Here is a 13,634-nt window from a genome sequence, read left to right on the forward strand (position 1 = left end):
TTCCAGGGTTGTTCCAATTCCAATTCGATTTTCAATTAAAACACTTCAGTGTACTTCTAGAATGTACTGAATTGAAATGGAATTGACCCCAAACCCTTAAAGTATGTACACACTGAGGACAGATCTACAGTAAAAGCCTTTTTATTTGTGTGATGGAAGGTCTTACCTGTGAAGTAGATCCCAGACACAAACAGAAAGACACAGATCCACAGTACAGCCTGATGACTCATGTAATGACAAGGTCTTACCATGAAGAAGATGCCAGACACAGAGATCATGAGTCTGCTGAGTTTGTCAGTAAAGGGCTGGAAGGGCTCTGGCTTGCCAGAGATATGGTTCACTCTCTCTAACCTGGAGTACTTGGCTTCGAACTGGGGACGCAAATTCTCCTGGGACAAACACACATACACTGCAGTATATCATTTCAATTAGTCTGATATTTCTGACTGAAACCAATCAAAAGATACCTCCCATCCACACAATGCTCGACTGTATCATAAGAAACATTGAATATGATGTGAAATCCTATCAAATAACCAGATATTGCTGAATGAGAAATGACTGAACACTAGTGTACATAGATGTAGATGTCTCTGACATTATTTCACATGAAAAAAACAGATACATCTGTCTGGACCAACCTCTTCCTCCTCCCAGTCGATGAGGTCCCAGTCATACGTCAGCTCCGCCCTCCTCCTCTTCCAGAACTCCAGGAACACCGTGGCTACAGGGACAACATTCCAACAGAACACGGAACACGGAGGGATTGATCAACCTTCACGGAATGACTTTAGTGATTCATTCCAGTAGCCTGAAATTTCTGAACCTGTTTTGCTAATATTCCACACCTTGTACTCTGTGGCATATCATGTCTGGCATGACGATTGGCAAGGAGTGGAACGATAGCTCTTGGGGGTGTCTGATGTCTCCTGGGGGGGGGTACTTAAAGTCAATATCTTTGACAATCGTGGGAGGGCCCACATTGAAATTTGAATTCTCAAAAGGGAAATATCTCTACGGCACATTCCCTAAACTCAGAAACATTGGATACACGTGAGAACATGGTGACTTCAAAGAGTGATTCAAATGTATTTTTCATGTGCAGCAAGATTCAAGTTGAATGGAGCTTGACCCACTTCTGTTTAGAGAGAGAGAGTAGACGGGGGGAAAACAAGCTTTAGATGTCTGGGCTCTTTCACCTGGTCTACACACCTACACTACACCTACACCAGACCTACACGACACCTACACGACACTTCAGTTAAAAGAGGGAGAGTAGACGGGGGAAAACAAGCTTTAGATGTCTGGGCTCTTTCACCTGGTCTACACACCTACACTACACCTACACCAGACCTACACGACACCTACACGACACTTCAGTTAAAAGAGGGAGAGTAGACGGGGAAAACAAGCTTTAGATGTCTGGGCTCTTTCACCTGGTCTACACACCTACACTACACCTACACCAGACCTACACGACACCTACACGACACTTCAGTTAAAAGAGGGAGAGTAGACGGGGAAAACAAGCTTTAGATGTCTGGGCTCTTTCACCTCGTCTACACACCTACACCAGACCTACACTACACCTACACTACACCTACACCAGACCTACACGACACCTACATGACACTTCAGTTAAAAGAGGGAGAGTAGACGGGGAAAACAAGCTTTAGATGTCTGGGCTCTTTCACCTCGTCTACACACCTACACCAGACCTACACGACACCTACATGACACTTCAGTTAAAAGAGGGAGAGTGAGACGGGGAAAACAAGCTTTAGATGTCTGGGCTCTTTCACCTGGTCTACACACCTACACTACACCTACACCAGACCTACACGACACCTACACGACACTTCAGTTAAAAGAGGGAGAGTAGACGGGGAAAACAAGCTTTAGATGTCTGGGCTCTTTCACCTGGTCTACACACCTACACTACACCTACACCAGACCTACACGACACCTACACGACACTTCAGTTAAAAGAGGGAGAGTAGACGGGGAAAACAAGCTTTAGATGTCTGGGCTCTTTCACCTGGTCTACACACCTACACTACACCTACACCAGACCTACACGACACCTACACGACACTTCAGTTAAAAGAGGGAGAGTAGACGGGGAAAACAAGCTTTAGATGTCTGGGCTCTTTCACCTCGTCTACACACCTACACCAGACCTACACTACACCTACACTACACCTACACCAGACCTACACGACACCTACATGACACTTCAGTTAAAAGAGGGAGAGTAGACGGGGAAAACAAGCTTTAGATGTCTGGGCTCTTTCACCTCGTCTACACACCTACACCAGACCTACACGACACCTACACGACACTTCAGTTAAAAGAGGGAGAGTAGACGGGGAAAACAAGCTTTAGATGTCTGGGCTCTTTCACCTCGTCTACACACTTACACAACACCTACACCAGACCTACACTACACCTACACTGCTCATCATAATATTTCTACGAGTATATTTACACTGTTTAAATCAAATGAAATGCAACAAGGTAGACAGCAGAACTACCTGTTGTATTGAGGGCTTTTTTTAGTGAAACGCTTATCAACAATCCCTTAAAACCTGTTAGGGAGGCTGCGAATTTTCGCAGCTTTTTGTTAAAAATCATCAAACATTTCAGCGCCCTGCTACTCATGGCAGGAATATAGTATATGCATATGATTAGTATGTGTGGATAGAAAACACTCAGACGTTTCTAAAACTGGTTAAATCACGGCTGTGACTATAACAGAACGTCTGTTTCATCGAAAAGCGCAGGAAAATCTGATCACTGAAAGTGGAAATAAATATCCATGCGCCACTTCCAGGAATTGTTAAAGGTGAACCGTATTAAATGAGGCCGAGGTTGCAGTACCTACAGCTTCCACAGGATGTATAGAGTCTTCTCATTTGATTCGGATTTGATTCTTGGTCGAACCGACCCAAGGGAACCGATTCCCTCCGACCTGAAACAGGATGTTTTGGTCGAGTTTTTCCCGGTCATTTTTTCCAGACGGTCGCCTATAGCATTTACATCGCCTCCTGATGAATTTTATCGCTTATTAACGTGTACTAATACCTAAAGTTGCATTACAAAAGTATTTCGAAGTGTTTTGTGAAAGTTTATCGTCGACTTTTTTAATTTTAAAAAATGACGTTACGTTATGAAACGCTATTTTTTTCCGTTTATCACACAGTCTTCATAGATCGATATCTAGGCTATATATGGACCGATTTAATCGAAAAAAAGACCCAATATTGATTATGGGACATCAAGGAGTGCCAACAAAGAAGATGGTCAAAGGTAATGAATGTTTTATATTTTATTTATGCGTTTTGGGTAGCGCCGTCTACCGCAAAATCTGTCGTGTTAGGTGACGTTGCAGTATTTTGGGGGTACATGCTATCAGATAATAGCTTCTCATGCTTTCGCCGAAAAGCATTTTACAAATCTGACTTGGTGGATAGATTCACAACGAGTGTAGCTTTAATTCACTACCTTGAATGTGTATTTTAATGAAAGTTTCATGAAATTATGAGTTTTATCAAAAACTATAGGTGGCGCTCTGAAATCCGCTGAGTGCTGTTCCTTCATGGGAACAGTATTTTGCATCATCCTTAAGAAGAACCAACCATGCAGTAATACACATCATATATTTATTTACACACTGGATTCTTGACATAACTTACTAACTTACTTGATGTATCAAATACTTATGTCATGCAATAAAATGCTAATTAATTACTTAACAATCATACAATGTGATTTTCTGGATTTTTGTTTTAGATTCCATCTCACAGTTGAAGTGTACCTATGATAAAAATTACAGACCTCTACATGCTTTGTAAGTAGGAAAACCTGCAAAATCGGAAGTGTGTCAAATACTTGTTCTCTCCACTGTATGCCTGCAACAACAACAGAAAAAGTTTCTCCCATGAAGGATGATGGAGACGTAGAGTCACTAAAATTATACAGTAGATTTATTTGAAAGTGAATTGGTTTTGTAGACAGTTGTTGTGTCTTTTTTATATCGAATTAAGTGATATGACATGCTATTTTATAAAATCATTTCTCTGTAATTAATATTACCTGATTAAACTAAACATGTAAATGTAATTAACTAGAAAGTCGGGGCACCACGAAATAATGTTTATAGAGCTGTTATCTTCCGAATAAACTCTTAAAGACCTCTTTTACATCAATAGCAGTCAGTATTAATCGTCACCTTATTCAGTCTCATCTAAACGGCGTAGAATTCTTCACGAACCCAACAAGTTGAATAAGCAAATACAAAATTTAGTTTCATTATTTATTTACGAAATACCTAAATAATCACACAGAATTATATACACACAGGATGGATCATACATTGATGACTAATTTATAAAACATCCCTGGTGGACGGAACCGATATGACGGTTGGTTACACAAATAAAGGGTGTTGGGTTAGAATGAAAGAGCGGGAAGACTGAGGAACAAAAGGATTGGGTCTCTATCAGACCTTATGAAGTTATGCTACCATAGATACAGAATCTTATGCATTCTAAATAACCGCCCATTTGGAAACGAAAAATGCAAGAAATATATTTCCTCTGAGCTGAGTTTCGATAGATTGGTCGTAGAGGAAAGGTTGGGTTGCCCAGCAACTTGTCCTTTGAAGAATATGTCTGGTGGTAGAATGGATACGTTGTAGTACCCTGTCTTTCTGAAGAGATTGTCTGTCCTTTCCTAGCCCACGTTTACAGCTGCTGCTGATAACTCGACGTCTAGGATGTTCTTCTTTAGTGAATAAGAGTTCAAAGTTCATACCAAGTTGCCATACTATAAGCTCATGCTATATTCTGGCTGGTATAGTCAAAATTCATCCTTCCAGCGTGTCGATCGTCACGTCTACGTTAAAAATCCGCCCTTTTAACGTATGGACAGCAGTCCTCACATCATCGGGAACACAATGCTAATTTCGTTAGGTTGTTGTTGTTCAACCATTCGCAACCAGAGCTCACACTGAGGTTGGATTAGTTCTGTAGTTGATGTTAGCCCTTTTAACGTATGGACAGCAGTCCTCACGTCCCCGGGAACACTATGAATTTTCATCAAAGGGGCTTTTGTAGTGGTGGGAGAGAAGGGCGTGTTTCATAGTTTACAACCAATGTCTGTTCACATGGGCGGGGCCACTGAGTTGACCGTAGTTCACTTATGAAAAACAATTCACTAATTTAGAAGCTAAAATGACATTTAATGTTTTCACAAATAGTTTCATATTTAAACATTTTAATTGCGCAACAATTCCATGTGAATCTAATAACTAGAATGTGTAGACTTTCCAAGATACAGTTTATGTCATCCTATCATCAGTAATAATGTCACAGACGACAACTGATCTGACATCATATTCTTGAAGTGCCGACGGATATTTTCAACTGGTTGGATTACCGAAATATGGTTCCGTTCCCCAACCTTTTGATGTTACCACACTCTCTATGTTAAAAAAGGGCTTTCCAAGAGTCACATTTGTAGAGTAGAGAGAGGAAAGGGGGAAAGATATTTATGGGGGTCAAAACCTCACCAACAGGGCAAAGTCATGACACAGTTTTTCTTTCTACAGTATGTACAGTGGGGCAAACAAGTATTTAGTCAGCCACCAATTGTGCAAGTTCTCCCACGTAAAAAGATGAGAGAGGCCTGTAATTTTCATCATAGGTACACTTCAACTATGACCCACTGTATCTGGCTCTCTAGTTATTGTCTTGATTTTTCAGGTGAAGAAGTTCCTTACTTTTTCAGAGCTATGTGCAGTTGAGTTCAGAGATTAATATATTAAATATATGAATATAGATGAATATATTAAATATAGATGAATATATTAAATATATCAATATAGATGAATATATTAAATATATGAACATAGATGAATATATTAAATATACAAACATAGATGAATATATTAAATATACGAATATAGATGAATATATTAAATATATGCATATAGATGAATAAATTAAATATATGCATATAGATGAATATATTAAATATATGAATATAGATGGATATATTACATATATGAATACATTAAATATACAAATATAGATGAATATATTAAATATACGAATATAGATGAATATATTAAATATATGCATATAGATGAATATATTAAATATATGAATACAGATGAATATATTAAATATATGAATATATTAAATATACAAATATAGATGAATATATTAAATATATAAATATAGATGAATATATTAAATATATAAATATAGATGAATATATTAAATATATGCATATAGATGAATATATTAAATATATGCATATAGATGAATATATTAAATATATGAATATAGATGAATATATTAAATATATTAATATAGATGAATATATTAAATATATGAATATAGATGAATATATTAAATGCTACAGTTGTGCAACCGTAAACGATTTGTGTATCCACAAAGTATTGAAAATAACCAAACCTCTTGGGCCATTGGAACATGCAATTGAGAGAAAGACCCTGTTTTTCCAGATGACTGTGTGATCTCACTGTTGACCGCAAAATGCTACAGAGGGTGGTGCGGACAGCCCAGTACATCACTGGGGCCCAGCTCCCTGCCATCCAGGACCTCTATATCAGAGGGTGGTGCGGACAGCCCAGTACATCACTGGGGCCCAGCTCCCTGCCATCCAGAACCTCTATATCAGAGGGTGGTGCGGACAACCCAGTACATCACTGGGGCCCAGCTCCCTGCCATCCAGGACCTCTATATCAGAGGGTGGTGCGGACAACCCAGTACATCACTGGGGCCCAGCTCCCTGCCATCCAGAACCTCTATATCAGGTGGTGTTGTGGACAGCCCAGTACATCACTGGGGCCCAGCTCCCTGCCATCCAGGACCTCTATATCAGAGGGTGGTGCGGACAACCCAGTACATCACTGGGGCCCAGCTCCCTGCCATCCAGGACCTCTATATCAGGCGGTGTCAGAGGAAGGCCCAAAAATTCATACCGAGACAAACACACATTGCACACACACGGAAACACATTACACACACATACACAGCTGCTACTCTGTTCTTTATTTTACTCATAATAATGGCAGGAATGGAGTGAATGGAATGGTATCAAACATGAATACGAGAGACAGAGAGGGGGGGAGCAAAAGAGAGCAGGAGAGGGGAGGGGGGAGAGCAAGAGAGAGAGGGGAGAGCAAAAGAGAGCAAGAGAGAGAGAGGAGGGGGAGGCAAGAGAGAGAGAGAGAGAGAGAAAGTGCGAGAGAGAGAGGGGAGAGCAAAAGAGAGCAAGAGAGAGAGAGGGGAGAGAGCAAGAGAGAGAAAGTGCGAGAGAGAGAGAGGGGGAGAGAGAGAGAGAGGGGAGGGGGAGAGCAAAAGAGAGCAAGAGAGAGAGGGGAGGGGAGAGCAAGAGAGAGAGAGAGAGAGAGGGGGAGAGCAAAAGAGAGCAAGAGAGAGAGAGGGGGGAGAGCAAGAGAGAGAAAGAAAGAGAGAGACAGAGAAACTGAGAAAAATGTCTTTACCCCATATAGCCATGAAGATAGCAAAGAACACAGTTCCTCCATTGTCAAAGAGATGGGTCACCTGCAGAAACAGACACAGAGGTAAATAAACAATTCCCTTGGGTTGGAATCAATACTGTCATTACCTGCTGGAACGAGGCACCGTGACACAAACGTCGATGACATCCCAGCAGGCATAACTGGTTGTAATGATGTCCTTTCAACCAGTTCAGCCCACTTCCCATTTGCCTGGAAATATATCAACAACCCATTGGGTTCCCAAGTGGCACAGCCGTCTAAAGCACTGCAGACACCCTGGTTTGAATCCAGGCCGTATAACAACCGGCCGTGGGGTGGTGCACGTCTGGGTTGACCCAGCGTCGTCTGGATTTGGCCAGTGTAGGCAGTCATTGTAAATAAGAATTTGTTCTTGCCTAGTTAAATAAAAGGTTAAATAAAAAAATACACCTATTTTATGGCAGGTCATACGTCTACTAAACCTTCCAGTCGTGAAAGCTCAGTATCGTAAGTAAGTAGCCCTGCACATGCTGGAGCGCCTCATATGAGCTTATCTCCCATTTCTGTAGAGGGAGGAAGCTTGATGTACAAGGGGCCTGCACCCCCTGGACAGGACACTAGTCTATATCCTCAGTACACCCCCCCTGGACAGGACACTAGTCTATCTCCTCAGTACTCCCCCCTGGACAGGACACTAGTCTATATCCTCAGTACTCCCCCTGGACAGGACACTAGTCTATCTCCTCAGTACTCCCCCTGGACAGGGCACTAGTCTATCTCCTCAGTACTCCCCCTGGATAGGACACTAGTCTATATCCTCAGTACTCCCCCTGGATAGGACACTAGTCTATCTCCTCAGTACACCCCCTGGATAGGACACTAGTCTATCTCCTCAGTACACCCCCCTGGATAGGACACTAGTCTATCTCCTCAGTACACCCCCTGGATAGGACACTAGTCTATATCTCCACAGTACACCCCCCTGGATAGGACGCTAGCCTATTGTCAAGAAAAGAGACGCATTGGGTCTCATTTCTTTCATTTCACCTTTATTTAACCAGGTAAGCCAGTTGAGAACAAGTTCTCATTTACAACTGCGACCTGGCTAAGATAAAGCAAAGCAGTGCGACAAACAACAGTCTTCGGTGTGACTCGGCCAGGGATCAATCTCCCAAACTTCCAATCTCAGCGTGGACGCTCTAACCACAAGGCCACTGAGTTGGTCAGCATAGAGAGGCCAGTCTGTTTGGTGGAAACACACCACTGGTGGGAAAAATGTGCATATTTCTTAGTTGCGGATTCTAGAATATTCACATGAAAATCTGTTGCCAATTGGATGGAAACCTAGCTACTGAAAAGCATTAAAGAGAATTGGAATTTCCTGAATGGACTGGAATTTAAATGTAACAGGCCCCAACCCTCGTGGGATCCTCATGGACAGTAACAATACTAGCTAACAGTAATATTACTTCTGTTTACTACAGTACTAGCTAACAGTAATATCACTTCTGTTTACTACAGTACTAGCTAACAGTAATATCACTTCTGTTTACTACAGTACTAGCTAACAGTAATATTACTTCTGTTTACTACAGTACTAGCTAACCACAATAGTACTTCTGTTTACTACAGTACAGTACTGTTAACTACAGTACTAGAGCTACCAAGGTGGATAACAGAATAGAATAGCTTCATGGTTGTATTACTAACCTTTGCATAGACACAGCTGTCACTGAGTTTCCAGGGTTTGCAGTTCTGCTCACACATGGGACACATGATTGTTGTGTTGGCCTCACAGATCTCTTTACTGATGGGACAAAATAGACAGACAGATATTCATGTTTAAAACACTTTAAAAGGACATGAAAAACCCCAACAGAAGGGTGGAGTGGGTGGGGGGGAGATGGGGTTGCAGATGGACCTACAATTTAATGGGGGAGAATGACTGTTCTGGTCACTTCTTTTTATTTTTAAAAATGACATTCTACAGAATAAATGAAAATCAAATGAAGCTGACATCTAAAATATAATTTCCCCCTTCCAGAAATGACATATTGGTCCATATTATCAGTCAGGTGTGTTACTTAGCAATAAGCATCATCACCTGATGTACCCCATATCAGATGCAGCAAAGTGGCTATAAATAAATAGGCTGAGGGTTGCCCATCTGCATGTATCCCATTGGGCTAATCGTTAGCTAGATCGCAAACTCTCTAGTGTAAATAATTGGGCTAATCGTTAGCTAGAGCGCAAACTCTCTAGTGTAAACAATTGGGCTAATCGTTAGCTAGAGTGCAAACTCTCTAGTGTAAACAATTGGGCTAATCGTTAGCTAGAGCGCAAACTCTCTAGTGTAAACAATTGGGCCAATCGTTAGCTAGAGCGCAAACTCGCTAGTGTAAACAATTGGGCCAATCGTTAGCTAGAGCGCAAACTCTCTAGTGTAAACAATTGGGCCAATCGTTAGCTAGAGCGCAAACTCTCTAGTGTAAACAATTGGGCTAATCGTTAGCTAGAGCGCAAACTCTCTAGTGTAAACAATTGGGCCAATCGTTAGCTAGAGCGCAAACTCTCTAGTGTAAACAATTGGGCCAATCGTTAGCTAGAGCGCAAACTCTCTAGTGTAAACAATTGGACCAATCGTTAGCTAGAGTGCAAACTCTCTAGTGTAAATAATTGGGCCAATCGTTAGCTAGAGCGCAAACTCTCTAGTGTAAACAATTGGACCAATCGTTAGCTAGAGTGCAAACTCTCTAGTGTAAATAATTGGGCTAATCCTTAGCTAGAGCGCAAACTCTCTAGTGTAAACAATTGGGCCAATCGTTAGCTAGAGCGCAAACTCTCTAGTGTAAATAATTGGGCTAATCGTTAGCTAGAGCGCAAATGCTGTAATGTAAACAATTGGGCTAATCTTGTTGCTAGTTAGCAACATATTGATGACTTGAATGGCACTCAGCTAACCAAGGACCATGTCCTGTGAATATACTGTAGGACGTCACACCGGACCCCTGTTAAAGGGGCGTCCCCATGCATTTTAACGCCATTGGCGCTGCTAAAAAACGGGTTCTAAAAATAGTTGCGTTTGACAAATAAGTACAGCCTAGTAACAGCAGAAAGGTCAGTGATCTTCCTCTTAACAGGGACCTTCAAAACTGCTTTCAAAAGCTATGTTTTCCCACGACTGCATTAAGAATGTTGTCGGCTACAACGACTGGGCGTGCATACTTCTCTCCCTGTGCTACAACGATTGTGCGTGCATAATTCTCTCCCTGTGCTACAACGACTGGGCGTGCATACTTCTCTCCCTGTGCTACAACGACTGGCTCTCATTTGGATCATTGGTGTCACGTCTCGGATCCGGCGGGACCCGGCCCATTTTAACCCCTGATGTGCCCTGACTGACCTGACTTGACTAGTGTCCATAGTAAAGAGTCCGTAGAGGAAGACGAAGAGACCCACCAGAGCTGCAGGGATCAGCATGCCAGTGTACCAGCCCAACCAGGCAAAGTACAGCCCAATCTTCTCCCCAAAGTAACGCCTGGAGAGGAAAGTCCAATGAACAAGATAGATTAGCAAAAGCTTAGTTGGGGTTGACCTTAAAACCCGACCCGGCTGTATTCGCCTGGCAGGAACAAGTTCTTTGTAACCAACCAGGCAAGGTACAGGCCGACCTTCTCCCTAAAGTAAAGCCCGTAGTGCATGAAAAGTCCAATAGAGAGAATAGATTAGTAAAACTCCCGACATGCATTGATTAAATTGGAGCCATTCAGACCCAGCTGTATTTGCCTGAAAGGAAGCAACTCCGTTAATATAAATGAGTACAGGTATATTTAGCACACCTATCATGTTTCCAGGTAGATGGACGAATGAAAAAACAATAAAAAGTGAAGAAACGAGATCACAGACGTGATCTTTGATGCACAACTAACAATTTTATTGCATCTCATCACAACATTTTGCCAATAGCCCTTCATCAGGAGTTCAACAAACTTAATAGATTAGGAAAAACATCACAGGTGCATGGGGTTGAATTAAAATTGGAATCCATTTCAAGCCAAGTTGTGTTTCATACAGAGGAACGAAGCCAAGTTGTGTTTCATACAGAGGAACGAAGCCAAGTTGTGTGTCATACAGAAGAACGAAGCCAAGTTGTGTTTCATACAGAGGAACGAAGCCAAGTTGTGTTTCATACAGAGGAACGAAGCCAAGTTGTGTTTCATACAGAGGAACGAAGCCAAGTGCACAAGATATAGGCCCAGTGTCAAAAACCTCCCGACTGGGGTTGACTTTTAAAATGGGACCTGTTCAGACCTCATTGTGTTTAAATGGAGAGGAGAGAAATCCAATTGGACCGGCTCAGACCTAGCTATGGGTCAACTGGTACATTGGACCGGCTCAGACCTAGCTATGGGTCAACTGGTACATTGGACCGGCTCAGACCTAGCTATGGGTCAACTGGTACATTGGACCGGCTCAGACCTAGCTATGGGTCTGCTGTATTGAATTTAGATAGGACTCCTGAGAAGGGAACTTTGCTTGGGTTCCCCTGTGGAGGTTCTTTCTCACAAATTGCACACACACACCAAAATTGTTCTTTGGCTGTTCCCATAGGAGAACTCTTTTTGGTTACATGTAGAACCCTCTGTGGAAAGGGTTCTACCTGGAACCAAAATGGGTTCTTCAAATAGTTCTCCTATTGTGACTGCTGAAGAACCCTTTTAAATTCTAGATAGCACCTTTTTTTCTCTAAGAGTGTACCACCACGCCACCAATGCAGACCACCACATACACACACACACCTACCTGATAAGGTCGAGGGGTTGGTACTTGTACCACATGCCCCAGCGAGCCCACCTCTCGTACAGCAGGTGTCTGTGGTTCTGGGCACCGTGGGTATTAATAGGGTGTCGGCTCCTATAGCCACCCTGGAACACATAAAACATTTGAAAGGTCTATCATTTTAATCATAGATTTTAGATACATGTTATTTCAAGTTATCCCTTTGGAGCGCAATAACACATTGTTAAAAAAAAATCTAAGTTAACATAACAATAACTTTTGTTGTTAAAGGCACTAGATGCCTTTAATTGATCCATTTATATGCAAGTCAGTCATATTTTTTAATAGTGTGTTATTGCGCTCCAAACAGATAACTTGAAATAACATGTAGGTTAATTAAATAACCTAAAGAAAAATAATAATATATTTATTAGCCTATGTGGTTGTAAGTATTTAGGTATATCATGTGAAATAAGGCTCTTGTGAAATCATTTTCCAGGTGAAGAGCATTCCAGGTGAAGCTGGTTAAGAGAATTCTAAGAGTGTGCAAAGCTGTCATCATGGCAAAGGCTGGCGACTCAGAAGAATCTCAAATATAAAATATATGTTGATTTGTTTAACACTTTTTTGGTTACTACATGATTCCATACATGTTCTTTCATGGTTTTGGTGTCTTCACTATTAGTCTACAATGTAGAAAATAGTAAAAAATATAGATAAACCCTTGAATGAGCAGGTGTTCTAAAACTTTTGACTGGTACTGTACATTTTACATAAATGACCTTGACTAACCTGAACCCCCGCACATTGACTCGGTACCGGTACCTCCTGTATATAGCCTCGTTATTGTTATTTTATTGTTGCTCTTATATTTTTTACTTTCGTTTATTTAGTAAATATTTTTTCTTAACTCTTATTTTTCTTAAAACTGAATGGTTGGTTACGGGGGTTAAGGGCTTGTAAAGTAAACATTTCACGGTAATGTTGTATTCGGCGCATGTGACAAATCAAAATTTGATTTTTAATATCATTATAACGATGTTCGTACCTCGTGTGGAGGAAATGCCGCCTCATATGTTCCATTGCCCAATAACCTGTTGATACCTACAATGGAAGAGAAAAAACACTTAATATCGTTCTGCCAAAAAGAATCATAGTGGACCGGAAATATGTTCTAATTCAAAACTCATACTAGTTTCCCTTCCCAAGACTCAAAATACATTGCTAGACCCCAATCATAATTTAGACAGAATCCTCAGTGGTGGCCTCTTGTCTAAAGCTAACACAGTTCTAATAATGATTATTACATTGCATTATATAA

The 13,634-nt window shown here is 41.2% G+C and overlaps 1 protein-coding gene across 2 annotated transcripts in view; it reads right to left on the bottom strand.

The window, feature by feature from the left end:
* LOC112219071 (anoctamin-3-like) overlaps positions 1-13,634 on the bottom strand; it is an 85,857-nt gene that overhangs the window by 24,191 nt on the left and 48,032 nt on the right. For both annotated transcript variants that reach the window (XM_042301925.1, XM_042301924.1), the window contains exons 10-16: positions 13,362-13,417; positions 12,338-12,459; positions 10,938-11,072; positions 9,245-9,341; positions 7,538-7,598; positions 642-724; positions 249-389 (exon numbers count right to left, since the gene is read on the bottom strand). In XM_042301925.1, the coding sequence (XP_042157859.1) occupies positions 249-389; positions 642-724; positions 7,538-7,598; positions 9,245-9,341; positions 10,938-11,072; positions 12,338-12,459; positions 13,362-13,417 (695 nt within the window). The remainder of the gene's footprint in view (positions 1-248; positions 390-641; positions 725-7,537; positions 7,599-9,244; positions 9,342-10,937; positions 11,073-12,337; positions 12,460-13,361; positions 13,418-13,634) is intronic.

Source organism: Oncorhynchus tshawytscha, linkage group LG19 (assembly GCF_018296145.1).
Source record: "Oncorhynchus tshawytscha isolate Ot180627B linkage group LG19, Otsh_v2.0, whole genome shotgun sequence".
NCBI lineage: Eukaryota > Metazoa > Chordata > Actinopteri > Salmoniformes > Salmonidae > Oncorhynchus > Oncorhynchus tshawytscha.